This window comes from Xyrauchen texanus, chromosome 5, assembly GCF_025860055.1.
Source record: "Xyrauchen texanus isolate HMW12.3.18 chromosome 5, RBS_HiC_50CHRs, whole genome shotgun sequence".
NCBI lineage: Eukaryota > Metazoa > Chordata > Actinopteri > Cypriniformes > Catostomidae > Xyrauchen > Xyrauchen texanus.
This window is the reverse complement of record NC_068280.1, coordinates 51,223,928-51,247,739: the sequence shown is the minus strand read 5'-3', so window position 1 is coordinate 51,247,739 and position 23,812 is coordinate 51,223,928. Positions and strand designations below refer to the sequence as shown.

Sequence of the window (23,812 nt, the reverse complement as noted above, 5' to 3'; positions counted from 1 at the left end):
ATATATATATATATATATATATATAAATGCATTGATTAACAGTGCTTTATTTCAATTGAAAATGTTTAGCACAGAATTTCATCATTTAAATTCAATTATAAATATTCAGATTTTTTTTAAAACATTATCTTTATTATTCGACAGGTAATATTCGGTGCATTATATTTTGCTAATTTGTCTCTGAAATTTCAGGTGGTTAAAATCTGCTTTGCATTGTTAATATTTTTAATCAGTGCAAAATTCAACATATTTCTCAAAGGCATTTGTCATTAATATACTTCCATAATTTGAATTCTTGTTGAGTTGAATTCTCCTGAGCTTTGAAAGAGCAACAGATGTATTTGTTTTAGAATACTTTGACATTTGTATTACTCTAATTTAAAGATTAGTCATTCGCAGGACATTGTAGGGTCAGAGAGCTGGTCAGTAAATCAATATTGTTGGTGCATTACACAGTCAATTATGCAGGAAACAGTAGTCGAAAAATAAGGTGTGTCTAAATGTCATTTCTTATATCTAATATCTTTCTGTAAAGAATATATAGGCATCTTTTGAACGCCTTTCTGCATGTTTTCTGCATTTTTCTTAATATGTTTAAAATATTAAAGTTGCGGTGCTTGTGTAGTTTCTGCAATTATTCTCTCTTCAGACCAGAAACTGGCAAACAAAAGTAGGTGGCCAATACAGGGTTCAGAGTGTCATGGGAAACGAAAAGATGTCTGCTGCCCTCATGTGTCAGTGAGAGGAAACAACAATTTCCCACCAAATGCTACAGGTAAGGTCAATTTTCAGCCCCAAATTTAAAAACAAAGAAGTCATCATTTACTCACCATAATGTCGTTCCAACCCCACATTTCTAAGAGTATACTGGCCAATTTTTGGAGGACTGGCCACCATAAAGAGCTCCATAAAAGGAACATTAAAGTAGTCCATTCAAATTATGTGCTATATTTCCATTTGTTAGTTACTTTTGTGTAAGGAACAGAAATGTAAGTATGTAAGGGCTAATGTACAGTCAGCCATTTGTCGTTAAAAATTGTGAGTTTAAAATATTTTATTAGCTTACTTTATAGGTCGCAGAGTGAAACAAGAAGTCGGAAAGATGACTCGCAATACCAGGATGACCGGTCGAATATTCCTTTATCCCAGAGTATACGGTTGTTATACACTGTGACCAGATGACTGAGTCAGTGAAAACTCAAGAAAACCAAAATCAGTTTGATTCAGTCCTATTCAAATCTTTCAAACCGGGTTTGTAAATTGGATCAATTGATAAATTAAAAGATGCAATTCATCAAAAACATCTGGTTCATAAGAATGATTCCTCCTAGCGGCTTGGATGCTGCATTATTAATAGTTTTCAGTTGTTGATGCCATTTTAGAAATTCACAATTCAGTCAGCCAGGATTAATTTTATCTAAGTGTCTAATAACAGGGTGGCTACTGAGGTTATGCGGGTGGTAATCAAATGGTCATGTGATTCTAAAATGGCAGCCCCTGTGAGGAGACCCGCTCCATGTAAAATAAAACAGCTTTTATAAGGTTACTGTTATGACTGGAGTCTTCATCTTCATTAATATAGCGTTTAATTTATCATTTGAATTTTGGTAGGAATAAACTTCCTCATATTCAGGTGCATGCCACAGTGCAAATTTACAAAACATTGGACTGTTGGTCAGAACAACATTGAGGCAATGTTCGAGTTTAGCAATATAATCAGCACTTAGGTCAACAGTTGTAGTAAATAAATGTGTTATATAAATAAATGTGACTGACTGACTGATATAACAATCAACATTTGAGTAAGATTGTAAGAAATTGCCCTACAGATCTATGTATTAAGTGTGGGGTTGATGGTTCCCAGTTGATTCCAGCTGAAACCAATTCAATACATTTGTATTGAAAGCCTCGTTAATTTGCCATCAATGTGTTTTTTAAGGATTTTATATGAATAAAATGGATCCACTCCCACATAACTGAAAAAAATACAAATATTTTCCCACGTTTAGGGACGCACTTACTTTGCAATGACATCATTGCATTGGGCTTCGACTCCACCCACTTTGACTTTACCCGCGTTCCACACGAAATATCACCCAATACGGTGATCAGAAACTGAATTATTAAGGCCTCATCTTGATTGACAGCCCCGAGCACCAAACACGCCAATCATTTAATCTCACTCAGAGCCGCTAGCCAATCAGCGTCAGCGAGAGAACACATAACCAACCAATCCCGTCCCTTCGCTCATGCGCAACACCGGCTTTCATTTGCTCGGCTCTGCTGTGCTTTCTCTTTCTAAATCCGACAGCGATGGCGGAGCAGCAGCAGTTCTATCTCTTACTGAGAAACCTGATGAGCTCTGACAACAACGTCAGGAAGCAATCAGAGGTATGACAATCGTTTCGGTGCGGATTTATGGCGGGAAATGCTACGGATCTGTCACGATTTTTATTCCGCTCCGGTCAGCTGTGCTCCGGCCCAGCACACGTGTGAAGCGCGCGCTAATTCGGTTATGCGTGTCCGATTCGTTTTAGGGAATCGATTCTTTTTAGTGATCCGAATCACTGTTAGCTCTTTAGGACTGTTCGTCTAGTAGATTAACGAAATTAACACTATGCTTTCCAGTGTTAACATTTTGAATAGGCAATTATGCAAAAATGTCGCCATTGTTATTCATTAACTGTCGGGAGATTTACAAATGCTTGGTGAATCGGTTCGATCGAACGAGTCGTTAGGACGCGTTACGTATCATCGTGGCCTAACCAGAGCTGTTAGCGTTTTGCACATGTCCTATATCACGCCTATTTACTGTGTCGGATCCTGAACGGCCTATTTGTTAGTTTATTTTCATCACTTAATCGATGGTTTTATCTCCGTATTCTTGCCGCGGTCAGATTGACGCTGCTATCCCGGGGTAGGTGTCACTCAGCTCGGCTTGAGCTTCTCAAACAGGCCGTTTAATGTCTATTTATGTGATCTGTTAAGCGATTGTGTGTTTTTAGTGCTTAATGCGCGATATTAGCGTCATATATTTCGCTAAATGTCCGTCAGGTTGGCGAACGCTTGTTGACATTAACTTAATCCATAAACCTGTATTATCAGATGAACATATTACACCATGTACGGTGGCCTGTAATAGTCAAGCGACTAGAAATAAAACTAAACTTCTTAGAATTATAATGAATATTTAACTGCTCATTATCGTCTTGTATTTCAACCATTAAACAGTAACGTTACACCTATCATTACACTGAGGGGAACTTATCACAAAAGATGCCCGTTCATACTGTCATGCCATGGAAAAAGTTTGAATTTGACTCCACGATGTTTAATTTCAGCAAGTGGAATTATAGTAACCTTTATCAAGGAGTTAAACCCTCATTTTTGCATGGAAGGTCAGGAACGTTCTGGATTTCGCGGGAAATTCTAAATTTCCCGCCAATACTTGGCTTCCTGGTGGCACATGCTATCGGAATCTTTTGTTCATTGCATCATTATCTGCATTAAAGCCTGGCAGGGCTTCCAGATTTGTCCACGTGGGTCAATGGAAGCGGTAGAATGATCATTTGGCGCCAAAGCTTTCATTTCATCATTACAAAATAAGAGTCCCCAGTGTTTTGGTCATGTTTATGCTTAAAAGTCCTGTATTATGCACAATCTTAGTTTTTTCTGGTTATTATTGGTATTTTAGTTGTATGTATACACTTTGAACTCTGTCTTTACCGACCATATTAATGAAATAATAAGAAATGTCTTTGACATTCTCAGAATCGATTTGGAAAAGGGTAGAGGAGACTAACTGGTTCGGTCCAAGCAATCGAACCAAGTGTGACCGCACCCTAATACACTCATTCACAGCTTGACCAGGGCAAACTGGACCCCAGACATCAGCTTTAAAGTCATTTATTTTGGTATAAGAACCAATGTTGGAATTCCTCCATTTAATTACAGCTGTGTGCCACTTGGCATTCCATTCATACAATGCATAACAAGTCCATTTTTCACTTGAAAACTGACTCCAAGAATCTCTTAGACTCATGCAAAATGAACAAATCTCAGAATCCTCCTCCCGAATGAAACCTATGCCACTTGTTATTGGGTGTTGCCTTTAAAGCACCACTTTCCTAATAATGAAGACTGAGTATCTTTTAAAATGCAGCTAATATCTTTTTGTCTTTGTCTAGGAAACTTATGACCCCATCCCCGGCCAGACGAAGATCACATTTTTACTGCAGGCCATCCGGGATGCATCTGCCGCTGAGGAGGTACGTAAACGTCTGTTTACCGTCATTGACCAGAATGTAAAGATATATAAATTAATCACATTGCATGGATGAGGTAAAAAAAAACTCAAGGTGGGCTGCGCTCATTCAACCGTCAACACTTGCTTGCAGAAGCTCGCATATTCTTTCTCTTAAAGAGACTGTACCATATTTAGTGCTCGTTATGCATATCATTATAAACGCAATGTAGATCATGCAAGTGCATATAAACAAACGTGTAACAATGTAGTAAGTGTGTACAAGTTATACATATTTAAAGGGACAATCATACAATGTTAATTATTTTGACTTAAACAATTATTAAAGATTATATCAAATAGGCTCTTGCAGAATCTATGCCAGGTTTGGGTTTATAAAAAAAATTAAATAAAATTAATGGTAGTTTTGGTATAGTAAATTTATATTAGTAAAATTAAGTAATTGTTATTTAATTCTCAATTATTAGGTTCCAACCTTGTGAATATTTTGTTAATGTGTATGACATTTCAAACTTTCACAACAGTTTGTATTAAAAATGCAATTTCGTGACCCATAAATTGATGTGAAATTCTCTCCAACCTGTCCGTAGGGGGTTGGTCCATTGTGTCTCCATTGGTGGTTGACCGACAGGGGTTTTTCAATTGCCAATATAAATGTGGATAAACGTAATGCAATTTAATAAAAGCAGATCAGATGTACACACAATTTCTAGAGTGAAACAAACACTTATTTTCTGCAATATTCAAAATATATCAATTGTATAACCTTGAAAAGAAACTTGAAAACACAGTGTTGACAATCCATTGATCTATTGGTAGATTTTGCAACTGACACGAGTGAAAGTTTACACTTCTGTTAATCAGCGACGCATGCATTGTTATTGCCCTATGTGAATATTTGCATATCGGCCGATACATCGGCCAGACCAATTAATGGGTTGATCGCTAATCTCCGTACCATCTACCTTCAGGGTCAGACGGTGTGCTCTTGTCTCAAACACTAAGAGGCCTTATGTAGTAGTGATCGATATATCTGCCAGTGTTTGACAATCTGACAAAATTGACATATCTGACTCTCTAATTGTTAAAAATCCTTGGGCAAAATAGTAGGGGTGTAACCCTGGTGTCCTGGTCAAATTCACCCCATTGGCCCTTTTCAATCATGGCCTCCTAATAATCCCCATCCATCTATCACTCCACTCTCTCCTCTCCATCATTATCTGTTATGTGGTGAGTTTACTGGCGAACTATGGCTGCTGTCTCATCCAGGTGGATGCTGCCCACTGGAGTTTGAGAAATCCCATGGTCCCTGTGTAAAGCGCTATATAAATGTAACGTTCACGTTCATTTTGCAGTTTTTATCGGCATCGTCTGATGAAAGATTTGTCCATGGATAGTCTAAACTGTTTTTCCTTTTTATAGTTTATGCACATTTGAGTATTTCTTAAAATAAGTATTTTTACTTTTAGAAATTGTCATCTGATTTGCTGTTGTTTAAGACCCTGTGGAATCAAAATGAAACTTTTGCTGCTTTTAGTCCATATCTATTAGCTTGCCAGTGTACTTTCGTTTTCAGAAGATATAATCATTTAAATGCCACAGTCTCGCACTTCCGGCTAGAAAGACTATCAAATCATGTCAAACTATATTAGAGAAACTTTGTCCAATCATATGCGTTCTAGAACGAGAAGGCACCCACCCCATTAATCTGCTCGCCGCCCATGGCTGTGTTTTCACCTGTGCTGATGGTTCCTTTACAGGGTGCTTCAGAGAGGGCACAATCCATGCTGTGGGATCTCTCCAAACAGAATTGGCAATAATAATCTCTAGAAGTAGTGACTAAAACTAAAAGGAACTGGTGTCCTGTGCTCAACATGCTCCTCTTCACTCAGGTTAAGCAGATGGCAGCCGTGCTGTTGCGTCGACTGCTGTCCTCATCTTTCGAGGAGGTTTACCCCAGCTTGTCAGTCGAAGTGCAGACTGCCGTGAAGACTGAGCTGCTCGCTGGAATTCAGTCGGAAGCTTCCGCCAACATCCGCAAAAAGGTCTGCGACATCGCCGCGGAGCTCGCTCGCAATCTCATCGGTAAGTTAACGACTCGTAACATCTCGACATTGTTTGTTACACGCTGGAGAAGTGAACAAATGTCTTCTGTTTCTCAAAGATGATGATGGAAAAAATCAGTGGCCTGAAATCCTGAAGTTCCTGTTTGACTCTGTGAACTCTCAGGACGTCGCCCTCAGAGAAGCGGCACTGCATGTTTTCTGGTGGGTAAGATTTTAATGCTTAAAGCAGAACAATTGTGCAATTCTCAAATTCTGGTGATTATTCTCCATATATTTTCAGTGTTGTGTGTGTAATTGAATACATGAATGGCCAAATTACAAATTGAAATCACTAAATACATAATGGAATTTGTTAAACTATAAAATCCTTGATGTAATATCACTAAATCTATAAAAGTCACTTGTATCATTTCAGCTCTAGTTCGTCCATTTTATTTTGGCTTTTTTTTTTTTTTAAGCATGAGCTTTACTTTGAGTACTTTGGGAGTGCATAAAAATTAGGCAACAACATAATTATCACAAGGGGTTTTTTTTTCTCCCCAATTTGGAGTGCCCAGTTCCCAATGCGCTTTAAGTCCTCGTGGTGGCATAGTGACCCCTCAATCCGGGTGGTGGAGGACGAATCTCAGTTGCGTCTGAGACCATCAATCTGCGCATTTATCACGTTGCTTGTTGAATGCGTTACTGCAGAGACGTAGCGTGTGTGGAGGCTTCACGCCATTCTCCACGGCACAACCACGATAGGTTACACCATGTGACTCTACCCACCCTAGCAACTGGGCCAATTTGGTTGCTTAGGAGACCTGGCTGGAGTCAGCACGTCCTGTATTCAAACTCGTGACTCCAGGTGTGGTAGTCTGCGTCAGTACTCACTGAGCTACACAGACCCCCTATTGCAAGGTTTTTAAGGAAACTGCCAATTTAAAACATTCCTTTGATCTTTCCTTAAATTGCAACTTGCAAGATGGTAACATTTAAGACGGCTCTCACCCTTGAGCCATTTCAGAACAAATTGAAAATTGTCAAAAGGTGAGTTTCCTTTGAGTGGTTTGTTTCTGTTGCGTTCAGGAATTTCCCTGATATCTTTGGTAATCAGCAACAGCATTACCTGGAGGTGATCAAGCGCATGTTGGTGCAGTGCATGCAAGATCAGGAGAACCCGCAGGTCAGTCTGGTTCAATATCTTCCTCATTTTCAAACTAAAAGCTTGAATGCTTTGCATAATGCTTATTACTTTGTTTTCAGATTCAAGCCCTGGCTGCACGTGCAGCTGCGTCCTTCGTTTTGTCCAATGAGGGCAACGCGGCGCTTTTGAAACACTTTTCAGACCTTCTTCCAGGCATCCTTCAGGTGAAGAGCTCTTCAAACCTCTGATAGTTCAACACCGATTAATGTTTGTCTAGTCAAAGAGTGCAGTTCTGTTGCATTATCTGTTCGGTCATTAATTCAAAACGTTAGTCATTGAAGAACGGCTCTAAAATAGTGGGCTAAAACTAGAGCCGTTTTGAAAATTCTCATCAGGTGGTGAACGAATCCTGTTATCGTGGCGATGACTCTGTGCTGAAGTCGTTGGTAGAGATTGCGGACACGGCCCCCAAATACTTGAGGCCCAACCTGGAAGCCACACTCCAGCTCAGCCTAAAGGTATGTGCAAACTTGATATCTCTACTAGTTTACCTTCAGATAATAAGACACTTCAGAGTTTAGTTGTGCCTGGTGGTTCCTTGAGACGGCTCGTCCGTGCTGATACTTGAGGTTATATTTGACAGGCACATATTGATCTCTGTGATTAATGCTTGGGAGCTGCCGATATCATGCGTCTTCCATAGCCCGGTTGCAGAGACATGACATGTATTTTGTCATGGTTATATTAGCATGTTAAGTTTAAAAGGTTTTCTCTTGTGATGTGAAAGTTCATGCAAGAATCGCAGCCGTATAATCGATGTGTACTATAGAGCGACACGTTCGTTTCTTGAAGTAAAAATCACATTTATTTTCTCCATTTGTTGAATTGAGTGTATTAGAACTACACTACCCATGATCCTCGAGAGAAATATCCACCAATCAGAGAATCGGCACTAACAAAGTGCACCAGAAGAGCTCTGCAGTGCTCCCATAATGCACTGAATGATCGAGTCGCTCTCAAAATACTTGTGTATATGTAGTTATCTGAATTCTTTGCTATAAACTTGAAATTAATTGGGTCTATACTTCTAATCAGCAGCTTAAATAGTTTAGTAGATTTATTTTCACATCGCTTTGAACTTGTACTAAGTTGTGCGCTGGATTTGTAGCCACATTTGTATGCGCTACTTGGCGCAAAATCTCTTTGGGGCGATTATTACAGGGATCCTAGCAACCCTATTCGTCGTTGGATTTGCAAATACTTGCCAAGAATGAGTTGTTATGGTCTGGTTAAATCAAGTTTCTCTCTCGCTGACTGCAGCTGTGTGCAGACACAAACCTGACAAACATGCAGAGGCAGCTGGCACTGGAGGTGATCGTCACGCTGTCTGAAACTGCTGCTGCCATGCTCAGAAAACACACCAACATCGTCGCTCAGAGCGGTGAGAACCGCACCAACTGACAACCATTTCTTTGGAATTGTACAAACAAGTGTTTGACCATGTTTTTTGGGAATGTTCGTTCAGTGCCACAAATGTTGAGTATGATGGTGGATCTGGAGGAGGATGAGGACTGGGCCATGGCTGATGAACTAGAAGATGATGACTTTGACAGGTCAGTTGAACTTCAATTTAGGCTGTTTAAAGGAACACACAAGAATAAAGTTCTTTAAGCTTTGAGGATAATTCAACACCTTTTTGCGCTCTTTAATGGGTTATTCAGTAATGCAGTGGCGGGTGAGAGCGCGCTGGACAGAATTGCCTGTGGTCTCGGAGGAAAGATCGTCCTTCCCATGATCAAACAACATATCATGCAAATGTTACAGAACTGTAAGTACGTGCATTCTCATCTGTTCATGTAGCACAAACATGAACGCTTCGGTTCATTTTTAGAGTTTCGTAAACGTTAATTTGCCACGTTTTCTTGCAGCTGATTGGAAGTACAGGCACGCTGGTCTCATGGCTCTGTCTGCTATCGGTGAGGGCTGTCATCAACAGATGGAGGCCATACTAAACGAGATCGTCAGCTTTGTTTTGCTTTTCTGTCAAGATCCGGTAAGATCTCATTTTTTCAACAGGGTTCATACAAGGTGCTTTAATTGCAGAAAAGCGTTAAATACATTGTGTGTGTGTGTGTGTATCGTGACCAGTTGTCAAATTGATTAACAATTAACACTTATGAGCCGGTTCTGTTTAAACATGTTGGCAGAGGTCCAGATAGTCGACGCTGTCATGTGGCAACTTGCTTTTGACAGCGCTGTTCAGAATGTGTCAATCACAATCAGTTGTTACTGGACGATATAAAACATCTATATTTTATAGATACTGCTGTGGTGGATGTAACAAGTTTACAACTATCAGTTTTAATTACATTTTAATGTGGAAATTGTATGAGGCGTAAAACGTTTTGAATGCAGATCAATTGAGGATTCAGTTTTGTGAGCGGCCTACTGCCCCTTGTGGAAAGACAGCTTTGTCTCACAAAATAGGTTATTTCTGACAACATGTGTCTATCAAATGGCACTTTTCCACTGCACGTTACGGTTCGACTCGCCTCGACTCTACTCGCTTTACTTTTCTGAGCTTGCATTTCCACTGCAGTTTAGTGCCGCATCAACGTTGGTGGGATTATAGGCTGATGGGCATAGATTAGCCACAATGATATCATCTTAAACGTGAGACAAACTGACCAAAACAATAATACAACTGCTAGCTGTTAGCTATTAGCTCATTGTGCGGCATAAAGCAGTTGTTGCATGGTGATTTTACACAAGTGTAACAGTTCAATTGGTCTGGTTGTTTTAGAAGCTTTCCAGTAGATGGTCAACTAAATAAATGTGAAGCTTTCAAGCAGAGTATAGAGTTAATGTAACAAAACGTACCATCCTCCATCGTGGACTCCAGCCGTGGCTGAGTCCAGGGCACTCTCCCTCCCATTGCTCGCCGGTCTAGATGTCGTCCAGTCCATTTCGTCTTTCCACTTTTCCTTGATGGTTCTGTAGAGTGCGATCAACAGCTGAGACTTTCTCTATATTTTGTAAGTTGGAAAGTCAAATTGAGACTGACCTATTGCAATTATTTCCGAGTCCTTTATTTTTAACTTGGAAGCATCTGCACGAACCCTGATAACAGCACATTCATTTATGATGAGCATGCTAAACTTTGCCTCTTTCCAAACTCTCCAGCACCCTCGAGTTCGCTATGCCGCATGCAACGCGGTTGGACAGATGGCCACCGATTTTGCCCCGACTTTCCAGAAGAAGTTCCACGACAAGGTATTTCCTCAATTTACATTGCAAAAATGGAAAAAGAATACTTGAAAAATAAATGAATCTATTTTTAATGAAGCATCTTTTAATACAACTTTTGGATCCCATGTGATATTTGCTTTTGTCTTCAGTTTTAATTGGGGCTGTCAGTGATTTTAACCATTTTGGGGGCTTATCAAAGTCATTATTGCATCAGACTAGGGCTGGTCAATTTAATCAGATTTTGCTGACTATATAAAATTGAGCAATATCGCTCCTTTTATTTGGCCGCTTAATTTCCTAAAGAGGGCGTCACTTAAACTCGTTTCATGATCCTTCAGGGCTGCACAATTAATCAAAATAACCTCAGAATTGCGTAAAAGCAAAAAGCTTCCGCATATCAGAGCCATGATATGTTAGTGTTTGTGTTTCTCTCCAACCGTTCCCTGTAACGTCCCTGTAATATACTGTCTGCAAATATGCAGACACTTTAAGTTTAAACAGAACTTTGCAAAAATCCAGCCTTTTCGTCTCGTCAGCCAGAATGAAAAGTTCAGGATCAAATGTTCGTCTAATTGGCAAATCATGATGGTCAGTCCGTGACAATCAAAGCAGGCGATCCAGCACGTTTAACCTTCGCTACCTTCATGTGAATGTGTAGTTGCAACGTCAAAGCGCTTCATGTGTGCTATGAGAATGTTATATTCACTATGCACTACGTACAATTTGATTTGATTTTGAGGGGAAAAAGTGATTACTAATGCGCACATGCCATCCACGGTGGCTGGACTACTGTGTAAACCGTTTATTGCTAATATATTAATTTCTTAATGTGTAAAGAAATTGCGTAAATTTGACTAAACAGAAATCGGAAGGAACTGCTATCTACCATTTTATAGTTATTATATTAAATTGTGGTATTATCGGCCACCCTGCTCTCTGCATATAGGGCGCTTGATGCTCATGATGTGTTGCCTAAGCGGCCAGCTTCACATGTTCACTTAGAAGTGCACAGTACATGCAGACTATGTTTAAAATGTAGGCGTTTCAGTGTAGTAATCACACTAAGGCGTATCACGATTTGTCATTTTAAATGCCCATTTAAACATTCATTTTTATCCCAAATATGCTCCGTTTTCATGATTGCATTTTAATTGTCAGTGTTTTCTGCATCGTGGCCCTAGTTTTAATTTAGTCTAGCAATTCAAAACAAATTGAAATGCATGATTATGCTGATTAATTGCTATTCTTTGCACATCAGTATTTGCTGTGCCCTCAAATTAAAATAAGACATTACTTCACTCGTCTGCTATAATATTGAAACCATACAAAGTTAATGCATTTCAGTTCCCGTCACATGTCTCATTTTGCATCTTTCATGTAGGTGATCTCCGCACTACTTCAGACGATGGAAGATCAGACGAATCCTCGCGTTCAGGCCCACGCAGCGGCTGCTCTCATTAACTTCACAGAGGACTGTCCCAAAAGCCTCCTCGTCCCCTACCTAGACAGCCTAGTCCAACATCTGCATGTCATCATGGTCGCCAAACTCCAGGAGGTACCGCTCGACTCAATTTGTCAAATGTTCTGATTGGTTTTAGTGCAGTTTGCCTTTTCTTCTGGGAACTGCATTTACTCAATGTTTTTTCCCCTTCTGTTAGGTGAACCAAGTAAACACGGTGAGAATGTTTTCTGAATTGGGGTCAACTTAACTAAATTTTGCTTTGAATTGAAATTTAGTTGACCCTCAATTCAGTTTTTTTGGCTCTGATTTTACTCATGCCAAAATAGTGTAAAATATCAATATTGGTATCCTTGGTGTGACTACTTGACATGCATGTTGTGTTAATCTGTTGGTTGCCATGTTGACTTAATTTTGATTTCCTCTAGTTGATCCAGAAAGGAACCAAACTGGTGCTGGAGCAGGTCGTGACCTCCATCGCCTCTGTGGCTGACACTGCAGAAGAGAAGTTTGTACCATACTACGACCTCTTCATGCCTTCCCTCAAACACATCGTAGAAAACGCTGTTCAAAAAGAGCTCCGTCTTCTCAGAGGAAAGACCATCGAATGCATCAGTTTAATTGGCCTGGCTGTTGGCAAAGAGAAGGTGGGGTTTTAATGGGAACAAAAACTTTCCAGTCCTCCCAGACCAATCGCAATCAATGAGCTGGATAACACACAATCATCTGTTTTAACGTCTGCTATTATGTGTTGACTTTAAGAAGCCACTGGTTATAAATTTAGGTTTTTGTCATTTAGGGTTATTTGTTTTGTTTTAGACATTTGTTGCAATAGGCTGTATGCAAGCAGCGTAGGCAACATTTGTAACTGTAGGCACATTGACCCATCAGATGTCAAATAAACATCGACTTCCCTTTTATCAAGCACTGAAACTTTGTGCTGAACAATCTGGAAACCTGTAACCCATTTAGTCATTGCAGCCTGATCTACTTCAGAACATCGACTCTTTGTGACCCGACAAAAACTAAGAAACGATGTTAATTTATTTGCCGCCAAACAGTTTAGGGTTAGTTTGGCTGTTGTGTAGCTTTTACCCATATTTAATGAAAATAAGAGATTGCTTTAATAAATGTTGCAATTCTGCGACGCTTTTGAGTTCTGATGATTGCTTTTTTGCTCATAGTTCATGCCAGACGCGTCAGCAGTGATGCAGCTGCTTTTGAAAACACAGACTGATTTCAACGACCTGGAAGATGACGACCCACAGGTTAGCAGACACCCAATCATATGAGTCCTGTTTGTTTAACTAACTAAAGACATTGCCTACCACACCTGGAGTCATGAGTTTGAATCCAGGGTGTGCTGCGTAACGCCAGCCAAGTCTCCTAAGCAACCAAATTGGCCCGGTTGCTAGGGAGGTAGAGTCACACGGGGTAACCTCCTTGTGGTCAATATAATGTGGTTCTCTCTCGGTGGTGTGCGTGGATGTTAGGGTTAGGTGAAGCCTCCCCATGTGCTAGGTTGCCGCAGTGACGCGATCAAGCCACGTGATAAGCGGATTGACTGTCTCGGATGCAGAGGCAACTGAGATTCTTCCTCCTGATGTGAGTCACTACACCACCGAGAGGACCTAGAGTGCATTGGGCATTCCAAATTGGGTAGAAAAGAGAAGGAAAAGAGTCCCCTTTCTAAACGAGTGCATCTCTTGTGATGAACTTCTTGTACCTTCAGATCTCCTACATGATCTCAGCGTGGGCTCGCATGTGTAAGATCCTGGGGAAGGAGTTTCAGCAGTATCTTCCTGTGGTGATGGGGCCTCTCATGAAGACCGCCTCCATCAAACCTGAAGTGGCTCTCCTCGATAGTAAGACATTTAAAAACCATATATGATTAACAACAAAGCTGTGCTAGAGTTTTAACACTGGCTTCTTCAGCTCAGGACATGGAGAGCATGTCTGAAGATGACGGCTGGGAGTTTGTCAATCTCGGAGATCAGCAGAGTTTTGGTATCAAGACAGCCGGGCTGGAGGAGAAGGCCACAGCCTGCCAGATGCTGGTGAGAAGTCCCAACATAGTGGCTTTTAAATGGGTGGAATTGTAAATTCATTGATTTACTTGATTGCAATGTGTTTCTGGCTGTTTTTCCACAGGTTTGTTATGCTAAAGAACTCAAGGAGGGGTTTGTGGAGTACACGGAACAAGTTGTGAAGCTGATGGTTCCTCTGCTGAAATTCTATTTTCATGATGATATCCTTTTTATTTTTCAGTGACTGATGTTGATATTTAGGGAAGACGCACACAATTTCTTTTTCTATTTTCAAGAAATATTTTTGTGCTTCATCCATTTGAGGTGGTTATATTTTAGATCAGATCCCAAAATAAGTATATATATCCCTAAACCAATTATCAATTGTAACTAGCTTGGAAGCTACATGCACCAAACTTGGCACAGACCTTCGGGCTGTACAGATATAATTAGCCTTTTGTTTTCGAACTGATCGGAATTACAGTTTTTGCACAGCAGACGATTAAATTTATGAAAAGACCCATAGACTTGCATTAACTGAATATTCAAACAGGCCAAGACTATTCAAACAAAAAAATTAAACTGTAAACAAACCCACAAAAGGCCTTCTGATCTGCTTTAAGTTAACCTTTCTTTTTTGCACTTTTAAACACTTATTTCACCTGTCTAGTTAAACATGATTTCAAAATGGCTTGTTCCTTAATGTGGTATTCTCCACGTGTGCGGGTAGCGGCGGCCGAGTCCATGCCTCTGCTGTTGGAGTGTGCTCGCGTCAGAGGGCCAGACTACCTCACTCAGATGTGGCACTTCATGTGTGACGCCCTCATCAAATCCATCGGAACCGAACCTGACTCTGATGTGCTTTCAGAAATCATGCACTCATTCGCCAAGGTAAATGGAGCTTAACCATCCTATTCTGATCGAGGACCGCTTATGCTGTTTGTTTTTTTCTTTTTTCTTTAAAGATACAATTTCTTCCCTGAAGTAAAAACCGTGAAATTATGCCCAACTTTTGGGATTAATTTTTTTAATCTTATTTGCATATGCAAATTAATGGTAAAAACATAGAATTATTTGCAAATAAGCTAATTTTTTTAAATGGTTTCAACTACATTTTTATCCTACTGATGAAAATGAGAATGTGTCCTTTATTTGGCAGATTGCTGCCATCTGGTGAAAAAAGCATGATTTGAAAATTATGTAATGACAATAATAGCCAGTAGATGGCTGCAGTGTTCAGTGCAGTCACCTACTGTTTAGTAGTTATGGATTTAGATATATATTTAGACCATATAAAACTTGTCAAAGTTTAGCTTTTTTTTTTTCCCCACTGTTTAAGTTTTTGCAATGTCACATTATGTTGCAAAACCAGTTTAGGTATGACAATTATTTTAGTATTCTAGTGTTATGGAGTCTCAACCTTTTCTTTTTCTGAAATGGTTTTGTATGCCCTCGCAATAAATGTACCATGGTTTTACAAGAGTAACCGTATTTTAACCACGATATTTGTAGTGATACAGAAAAATGAAAACTATAGTAATAAAAATCATGATGTGGATATCATGGTTTTACTATGCAAATACAATATTTTAACTAGTTTTAATTGTGATGACGCTTTAAAATAAGGTTGCTTTAGTTAACATGAAATAACGATGAGTAATACTTTTATATCATTAATATTGGTTAATTTCAACATGTGCATTAGGTTTTGTTAATGCACTAGTATGAACTAACAAACAATAAAAAATTGAATGTTTATTAAAGATTAATAAATTATGTAAAAATATATTGTTCATTGAATGATACCCAAATGCATTTATTAATGTTAATAAATGTAACCATATAATAAATCCGCTGCCAATGTTGTAGCCTAGTAACCATAGTCTTGGGTGGAAAACATGTTTTTACTATAATAAAGTTGAAATAACCATGGTTTAATCCTATTATAGATTAACCAAAGTTAATCTTGTGGTTGCCGTAGATTTACTACAAACACCATGGTACTTATCGAGTCAGTCTGATAAACAACCATTTTTATTAAATTGGAAAGATTTATTTTGGTCATGACTGAGCAGAACAGCAAGTTTAAACTAATCATTTCATTGTGAAACTAAATGCTTTGATCTATGTGCTAAATTTGAACATGGCAGGTTTGTTTAACTACCAATGGTATATGAATAATAATAATTGTCGTGGCGTGTATATGAAACACTCAAACGTAAAAGATGCCAAATGGAAAGAGCTGAAGTTTATGCTGAAAGATTTGAAATTGTAATTGTGTGTATTTAGTACATGTTATCACTTGATAGTGTATTGAACTGATGGGCGACGGCTGTCTGAATAACGAGCACTTTGAAGAACTGGGTGACATTCTGAAGAGCAAACTAGAGGAGCACTTTAAAAACCAGGAGCTGAGACAAGGTGAGTCTCAATGACATCTGGAGAACACACTTTATTTTCCCCCTTATCCTTTATTTTCATGAGTCGCATAGTTTTGTGGCATTTTTAGACCATTATCTGTTTTCTACAGCCAAACGACAAGATGAAGATTATGACGAGCAGGTTGAGGAAACCTTACAAGATGAGGCGAGTAGATAATCCAGTGCAAAACACGTTTCTGTGATTTGATGTGTTTTTAAGCATTCAGGGGTTGCATGCACTTGTTTCTCTCAATGCATTGATTCTACTGCTGCCGATTAGTGTTAATTGTCAGCATTTTTATTTTTTAGTCTTAGTCCTGTCAAATGTCCTTGTTAGTTTTCATCTTTAGTCAAGCTTATTCTGTTTTAGATGACAAAGTCAGGGCGTTTTAGTCTTCTCTTAATCTAGACTAAAATACTGAGGGTTTTATTTGACTTAGTCAATGAAAACTGACTTTTAGTCATATTTTTGTCACGTTTAGACAGGTGAAATTTCAAGAAATCCAAGTGTTGCATGATAAGTAAATCATTGTAATGATTTAAAAAAATATATTTTTCATCATAGTTTTCGTTAACGCTTCTGCTGATTTGTTTGCGTTGATCTAGAAATGAGTTTGTATAGAGAATCATTACTGTTGGTTTTTAAAATGCCAGGTATCAAATTAATGTGTGTGTGTGTGTGTGTGTGTTTTTTTTTTTTTTTTTTTTTTTGTTAAAACAGTGTTTTTAAATGTACAAAATTCCTGTAGGGTGCACACTCGCAGCTTTCCCTTCACAGACGCGTACTGCACACTTCCTTTGCCCTTTACGGGACCAATGCGTGGCCTCAAGGCCTTCGAATATGCAACCAAACTTGAAACGAATAAAGAAAATCCAGCCTATTCAGTTTTCCCATTTCATCCTCCATGGGATCTCAAAGCTTAAAATCCATCTGGATTTAACAAGGAACCAAAAATCCAAAACGCATCCGAATGATTTCAATCAACAATTTGTGGACATAAGAGCAGTATACCCACAACATATCCCAATATACACAGTTTGTTTTTGGCAGAAGCTGCAGCCACTATTTCCAGATTTAGATATCCTTGACCAAAGTTCAGTTTTCCCTGCAGAGGCAAATGCTCCACTACTGGCACTGAAGTTTGAGACCGCTCCACAAAAACCTTATTTAATAATAACTGATTCAATATCATGTCTTGAAGCTACTAAAGCTGATCACCCAATAAATGGGAAGATTTTAATCAAACTGTCATCGCTTGAAGCAGAGTTTTAATATTTTCTGTTGGGTACCTGGACACTCCGGTAATGAATAAGCAGACAGAGCTGCCAGTGAAGCGCTATCTACTGAACCAGTGAAATGCCCAATACCTTCCACAGATCCGAAACCAACTCAATGTATATCAAAAACATATCGGAGCGGGATCAATGTGGTACCACGTCCTAAAACAGGGTATTACAATGTTACACATCCAAAAATGTTATTACCAATAGTACCATGTCCAAATACATGGAATTACTGTGGTGCCATGTCCAAAAAATTGGTATTACCATGATATCATGTCCAAAAATATAGTAATACAATGGTAATGTGTCCTAAAAACATGATGTTACCAAGGAAAATTCTTAAAACATGGTGTTACTGTAGTTGCATGATAAAGGTGGTACTGCTACCATGTCTGAAAACATGCTATTACCATGGTAAATGTCCAAAAACATGGTATTTTGTGTTGTAAGGTTAGGCTAGATCAGAGTAGACTTAGTCCAAAAAAACATGGTTTACCGTGGTGCCATTTCCCCAAAAAATGGTTTTACCATGGTCCATTTCCAAAAAACATGGATTTACTGTGGTCCATTTTCAAAAAACATGGTTTTACTGTGGTGCCATTTCCCCAAGAAATGGTTTTACCATGGTCCATTTCTAAAAAACAGGGTTTTACTGTAGTGCCATGTCCGAAAACATGGTTTTACCGTAGTGACATATATACACATCCATAAATAGGGTGTTACCAATAGTTGAAATACATGGATTTATAGTGGTGCCTTGTCCAAAAATATTAGTATATATCAAACACATTTTACTACCATGGTGCATGTCCGAAACAACGGGTTTACCATGGTACAGTGTCCAAAAACATGGTACTACTGTAGTTTCATGTCCAAAATCGTGGTATTACTATGGTACAGTGTTCCGTAATTGGTTTACATTTTTGGGAAACAAATCTTGTTGTTGAAACAAGATATCCGTTCCCTTTTATTAATCGATGGGATAGTCATTTACACACGATGCCGGATTGGACATGCAAGACTCTCTCACCAATTTTTACTATCAGGAGAAAATTAGCCAAAGTGCTCATCTTGTCAGAACCCACAATCCATTAAACATATTTTACTGGACTGTCATACCTCTACACATCGGAGGAACCTGTAAAGTTCAGTTGATGCTTTTCAAAAGGTTAAGCAAGTGAATCCAAATTTTAGTTGTAAGGTTTTTAGGAAAAATGAATCTTAAACACCAGTTTTATTTATTAATTTTTTTAAATGACCTGGCTCCCGCCATGAATATAGCCATAGAAGCTTAGCATGATGTACAAAATGAAAAAGGCCTTGAATTATGGGAAAACTAGACACTATTGAACCGCTATGATTTAAGTTTGACTTGGTGTGCGCAAAATATTTCAGTTGAAGTCATCTAGTTGATATTGCTTTTCACTTCATTTGCAAATGAGGCTTTTGTGTTGTCCGATATTTGACTGTAATGTTGTAGTTTACGGTTTAGTGTACTGATACAGGGTTCCCACAGTCATGGAAAGCAGCTTGAGTTTTGGTCTTGGAAACATGACCAATGAGAGTAATCTTCCTGTTTCTTTCCCATGTTTCAGGATGAGAATGACGTCTATATCCTGACCAAAGTGTCGGACATCTTGCATTCAATCTTCAGCAGTTACAGAGAGAAGGTTCTTCCGTGGTTTGAACGGCTACTGCAGCTCATTGTTAACCTCATTGTAAGGATGAACGCATTCCTGGTCTTGCTGTGCACGACTAGTTGCACATGTATTCCAAAGAAAGAAATTAAAGCGTGTCCATCTCAATGGATTCTCTTTATATTGTGTCCTCTGACAGAACCCGCTCAGACCTTGGGCAGACAGACAGTGGGGTTTGTGCATTTTTGATGACATTGTTGAACACTGCAGCCCCTCTTCCTTCAAATACGCCGAGTGCTTCTTGCGGCCCATGATGCAGTTCCTCTGTGACACCAGCCCGGAGGTTAGGCAAGCGTCTGCCTATGGCGTTGGAGTCATGGCACAGTTTGGAGGAGAGAACTACAGGCCTGTCTTCGCAGGTATACTTTTCTGTTGTTACTAGCGCTTTTGGAGGTTAAAAGGTGGTTTTCTGAATTGAGTTGCGCACCAGCAAAGTTCTACAAATGGTAGATTATTACCAGATGCCATTATGCAAATGTGCAGTCATAATTTGTTGTTTCAGAGGCCGTCCCTCTTCTTGTGGGAGTGATCCAGGCTGCAGACTCCAGAGTAAAAGAAAATGTCAACGCCACCGAAAACTGCATCTCCGCTGTGGCCAAAGTCATGAAGTACCGGCCAGAGTGCATCAACGTCAATGAAATCCTCCCTCATTGGCTGTCCTGGCTGCCGCTTAACGAGGATAAAGAGGAAGCCGTCCACACATTCGATTACCTTTGTGACCTTATTGAAAGGTGAGCATCCTATTGGCTGCTATGAACTCGTACGGTAGCCAATTTTGTACATTGAACTCTTTAATAATGTTTTCCCCTTCAACAGCAACAATGCAATTGTTCTCGGACCCGACAATGCAAACCTTCCCAAAATTTTCATCATAATCGCTGATGGTGTCGCAAATGAATCGATCAAAGGTGAAGACGGCTGCAGCAAACGGTTGGCCAACGTTATTCGTCAAGTACAAGTAAGTTTTTGTCACTAACATGAATGAGCTGGCCAGGAGTGTTTATAGTCTCACTGTGTTTTTTGGTATCAAAGCATTATTTTGAAAATTGCAATTAGCTTTGGTGCACTTTCTAAAATCATTCCAGATGATTTTTTTCCATGTCTCCAAGTCCCGTGAGTTTTAAGTATGAGAGGAGTAATGTCCAATTCACAAATTCATCATTCTTTTATTGAATGTGCGATTTGATTGAATATTAATGATATCACTGATTTTGCTGGCGATTATGAAGTTTGTAACTTGATATTCACCGTAACCAGAGCTCATGATTCGCTGTTTTCAGTGTTTGGGCTTTGTGAAAGCGAAGTGCCGCAGGTTCAAACATTTGTAACTGGTACAATTTATTTAGCAAATCCAGAAACGTGCCGCAGCATCACAGAAAAAAAGCAGGAGTGTTTCATTCGTTTAAAGTTCTTCATTATAGACGTGTCATGCTGCACTTCTAATTTCCCGCCATAATACAAGCTCCAGGTGAAGTGAAATGGGGAAAACAAATCACATTTAATAGTAATAAATGATGATAAATAAGGGGTGTGTGTGTGTGGCACATGTATATATGTGCTATTAAGTCTTCGTGGTGGCGTAGTGACTCGCCTCAGTCCGGGTGGTGGAGGATGAATCCAGTTGCCTCTTGAGAGCATCAATCTGTGCATATCACATGGCTTGTTGAGGTCGTTGCCACGGAGATGTAGCGTGTGTGGAGGCTTAAAGTTATTCTCCGCGGCATCCATGCTCAACTCGCCATGTGCCCCACCGAGAACGAACCACATTATAGCGACCACGAGGAGGTTACCCCATGTGACACTACCCTCCCTAGCAACCAGGCCAATTTGTTTTTTTGGAGAGTGGCTGGAGTCACTCAGCACACCCTGGGATACGAACTAGCGAACTCAAGGGGTGGTATTCATGTCTTTTACCACTGAGCTACCCAGGCCCCCTATGGTTTATTTTATTACATTTTTAAATGCAGAAAATAAAAATTTTCCTGAGCGAAAATCGTTCCGTCTTGCATTCAACAACCAAGTAATATGTAGCGCTCTGCTAGGATTAACTTATTTTCCTTCCCACATTAAGCAAATGTGAAAATTATGCAGATTTTGCATGCCTACCTACAGCTAAACATTGCCTTTTTTACACTAAATTTGATTTCAAATTGGCTAACTTTGATGCATTGCCTTCAGGTTTCTGGTGGACTTTGGACGCAGTGTGTATCTGCACTCAACGAGACACAGCAGAAGGCCATCCAAGACCTTCTGAACACAGCCTGAGTGAACGAGTGAAGCCTTAACCCATCTAAAATAGCCCTGGAAACACGGCACCTGGAATCACACACCTATATTTTCGCCCTTTCCCTGTTTTTGAACGAAGAACTGTAATGTGACTTGAGTATGTTGGGCCTCTCAATCTCGAAGTCTTCTCCAACCTACCCAACCATAGGGCCGAGCTTCCAGCGTGTATGTTTCACCTCAAAGGGCCAGCGACTTCACAAACCCTCATCTTGAAAGAATGTGGGGTGGGGTGGGGGGGTAGGGATTTAAAACTAAACTAACAGTCCATCCATAGTAGATCTTTAAGAATTTCTGGTGTAGAAATTGTGCTTTTTCTCCTTTACGAGATCTCTTATCTCGACTTGCGTGTCTGTCGATCCTAGTGGAAGCCGATTTGGGGGTTGATCCAACTCTGCAAGGGCCATTTCCTCTGACCCTGAGATGAATCAGACCGAAATGGACTTCGATTGAACTCTAATGCAATGGCGAGCATTAATGTCACATCTTCAACACCTTATTTTGTTTCATTTAATTTTGTTCAGTGCCAGTCCCAATGGCTGGTTAAGATATTTGAGGAATATTTGGGAATTGCAATTGATTGCTCCACTTTGCTAATGATGCGTGTGATGGCTAACGGTCTCTCATTGGCTCACTCAATGCAATGAAATTAATGGGGAAAAACCACGAATATATGAAGGAAATGTGTCCTTGAAACATTTGTATATGCAATCTTTCCTGGTTGATCATTTTACAACACTCAGTATTAAAGCCGCAACACATGATAAACCTGGTTTCAGAATATTCCATTAAACTTTGCATGAAGATGCAGAAAGTGTGAAGCTGTGTGATCCAATTTCTGTATGGTGGTACACCTATCCTGATTGAAAACTCTAGTTTTAAGAACGTATCCTTGTCTCGCCAGGTTTTTCTTGGAACACTGGAGTTGTCCAACAAACACTAATAACTATTTTTTTTTTTTTTTTTAGCGTTTATAAATTGGCACAGATGCTGCCAAAATCTGTGGAAACTAGGGATGGATTGATATAAGCATTTTTGGCCAATACCCATTTTAACAAAACCATAGGCCCATACTGAAATTTTGCAACTTGGCTTTTAAAGCAAAACTAGTTTTCTAATGGATAGAGTAATGTTTAAAAAAATGAACGAGGAGGGATCAAGGCTTTTTCACTTCAGTAGCACAAGTGGCGATTGAGACCGTACTTTAGATTGAATTATCGGTCGACCGATTGTGAATGTGTATAACTAAGGTGGTGGAAAAGGCTGATAACTATTTAGTCTGATAGTTTACTGTTGCACCATTTTCTAGTCGGCACCATCATAGAGGTCAAAGTCAAAAATAATACAATCCCAAATGTTTTCAACAAATACCAATAATCAGGAATAGACGATAGGGTGCTTAACATGGGACTTTTAACACTAAATAACCCTGAAACACATCAGGGACTTTTATTCTGGAATGTAGACATGGCTCAGTTACAATGCATGTGCTGATTAGGGATGTTTCTATATAGTCGCATTTCTTTGCATGCCACTACAATTTCAAAAAACCTGTCGACAGCTATCGACATTGCGCTATTACCGATCGTTCCAAAAAGCGTCACTCTGCACAGATTAATCGTTAAACCGATGTATCGGTTTACATCTATACATTGGATATGGTCCACATGACAGGCCAACATTTTAAAGAGCCATAAAGACTATGATATATATTTACTTCTAAAACATTTTTGCACTTCTGTTATTGCAGTTAAAACGCAGCCTTTTATGGTTTAGTAATTGAACAAGTCAGTATTGTGATTTCAATCTTAATTCAATTAATCATGCAGTGTTAATGAATATCTCAAAGTCTGCAGGTTTCAAAGCGTTTTGGATGGTTTCTCATGTAGCCTAAAGGTAAGTGTCGCTTTCACAACTGTCAGGTTAAAAAAAAATTG

At 39.4% G+C, this 23,812-nt stretch overlaps 1 protein-coding gene and 1 non-coding gene across 2 annotated transcripts; both read left to right on the top strand.

Annotated features, from left to right (window-relative positions):
- The first annotated feature begins 2,271 nt into the window (after nt 1-2,271).
- On the top strand, nt 2,272-22,714 carry kpnb3 (karyopherin (importin) beta 3). Its single transcript, XM_052127081.1, has 26 exons — nt 2,272-2,391; nt 4,188-4,268; nt 6,157-6,349; nt 6,429-6,531; nt 7,399-7,495; nt 7,576-7,680; nt 7,852-7,974; nt 8,777-8,897; nt 8,982-9,069; nt 9,178-9,284; nt 9,385-9,509; nt 10,640-10,729; nt 12,087-12,260; nt 12,593-12,811; nt 13,349-13,432; nt 13,897-14,029; nt 14,100-14,221; nt 14,316-14,412; nt 14,910-15,082; nt 16,501-16,612; nt 16,722-16,777; nt 19,491-19,613; nt 19,732-19,951; nt 20,095-20,323; nt 20,409-20,550; nt 21,771-22,714. Exons 1-26 carry the CDS (start codon nt 2,314-2,316, stop codon nt 21,855-21,857), a joined length of 3,282 nt encoding a protein of 1,093 aa, XP_051983041.1. The 5' UTR covers nt 2,272-2,313; the 3' UTR covers nt 21,858-22,714.
- LOC127644475 (small nucleolar RNA SNORA84) lies at nt 8,042-8,178 on the top strand. The gene has a single exon (XR_007970660.1). It is a non-coding gene; the product is annotated as a small nucleolar RNA SNORA84 (small nucleolar RNA).
- Nucleotides 22,715-23,812: the final 1,098 nt, after the last annotated feature.

Excerpts from the sequence above, each read along its gene's own strand:
- kpnb3 (XM_052127081.1), top strand. The coding sequence starts at position 2,314 with ATGGCGGAGCAGCAGCAGTTCTATCTCTTACTGAGAAACCTGATGAGC. Across the intron at positions 6,532-7,398 it reads GCGGCACTGCATGTTTTCTG|GAATTTCCCTGATATCTTTG; the intron begins GTGGGTAAGATT and ends TGTTGCGTTCAG. Across the intron at positions 9,285-9,384 it reads CATGCAAATGTTACAGAACT|CTGATTGGAAGTACAGGCAC; the intron begins GTAAGTACGTGC and ends GTTTTCTTGCAG.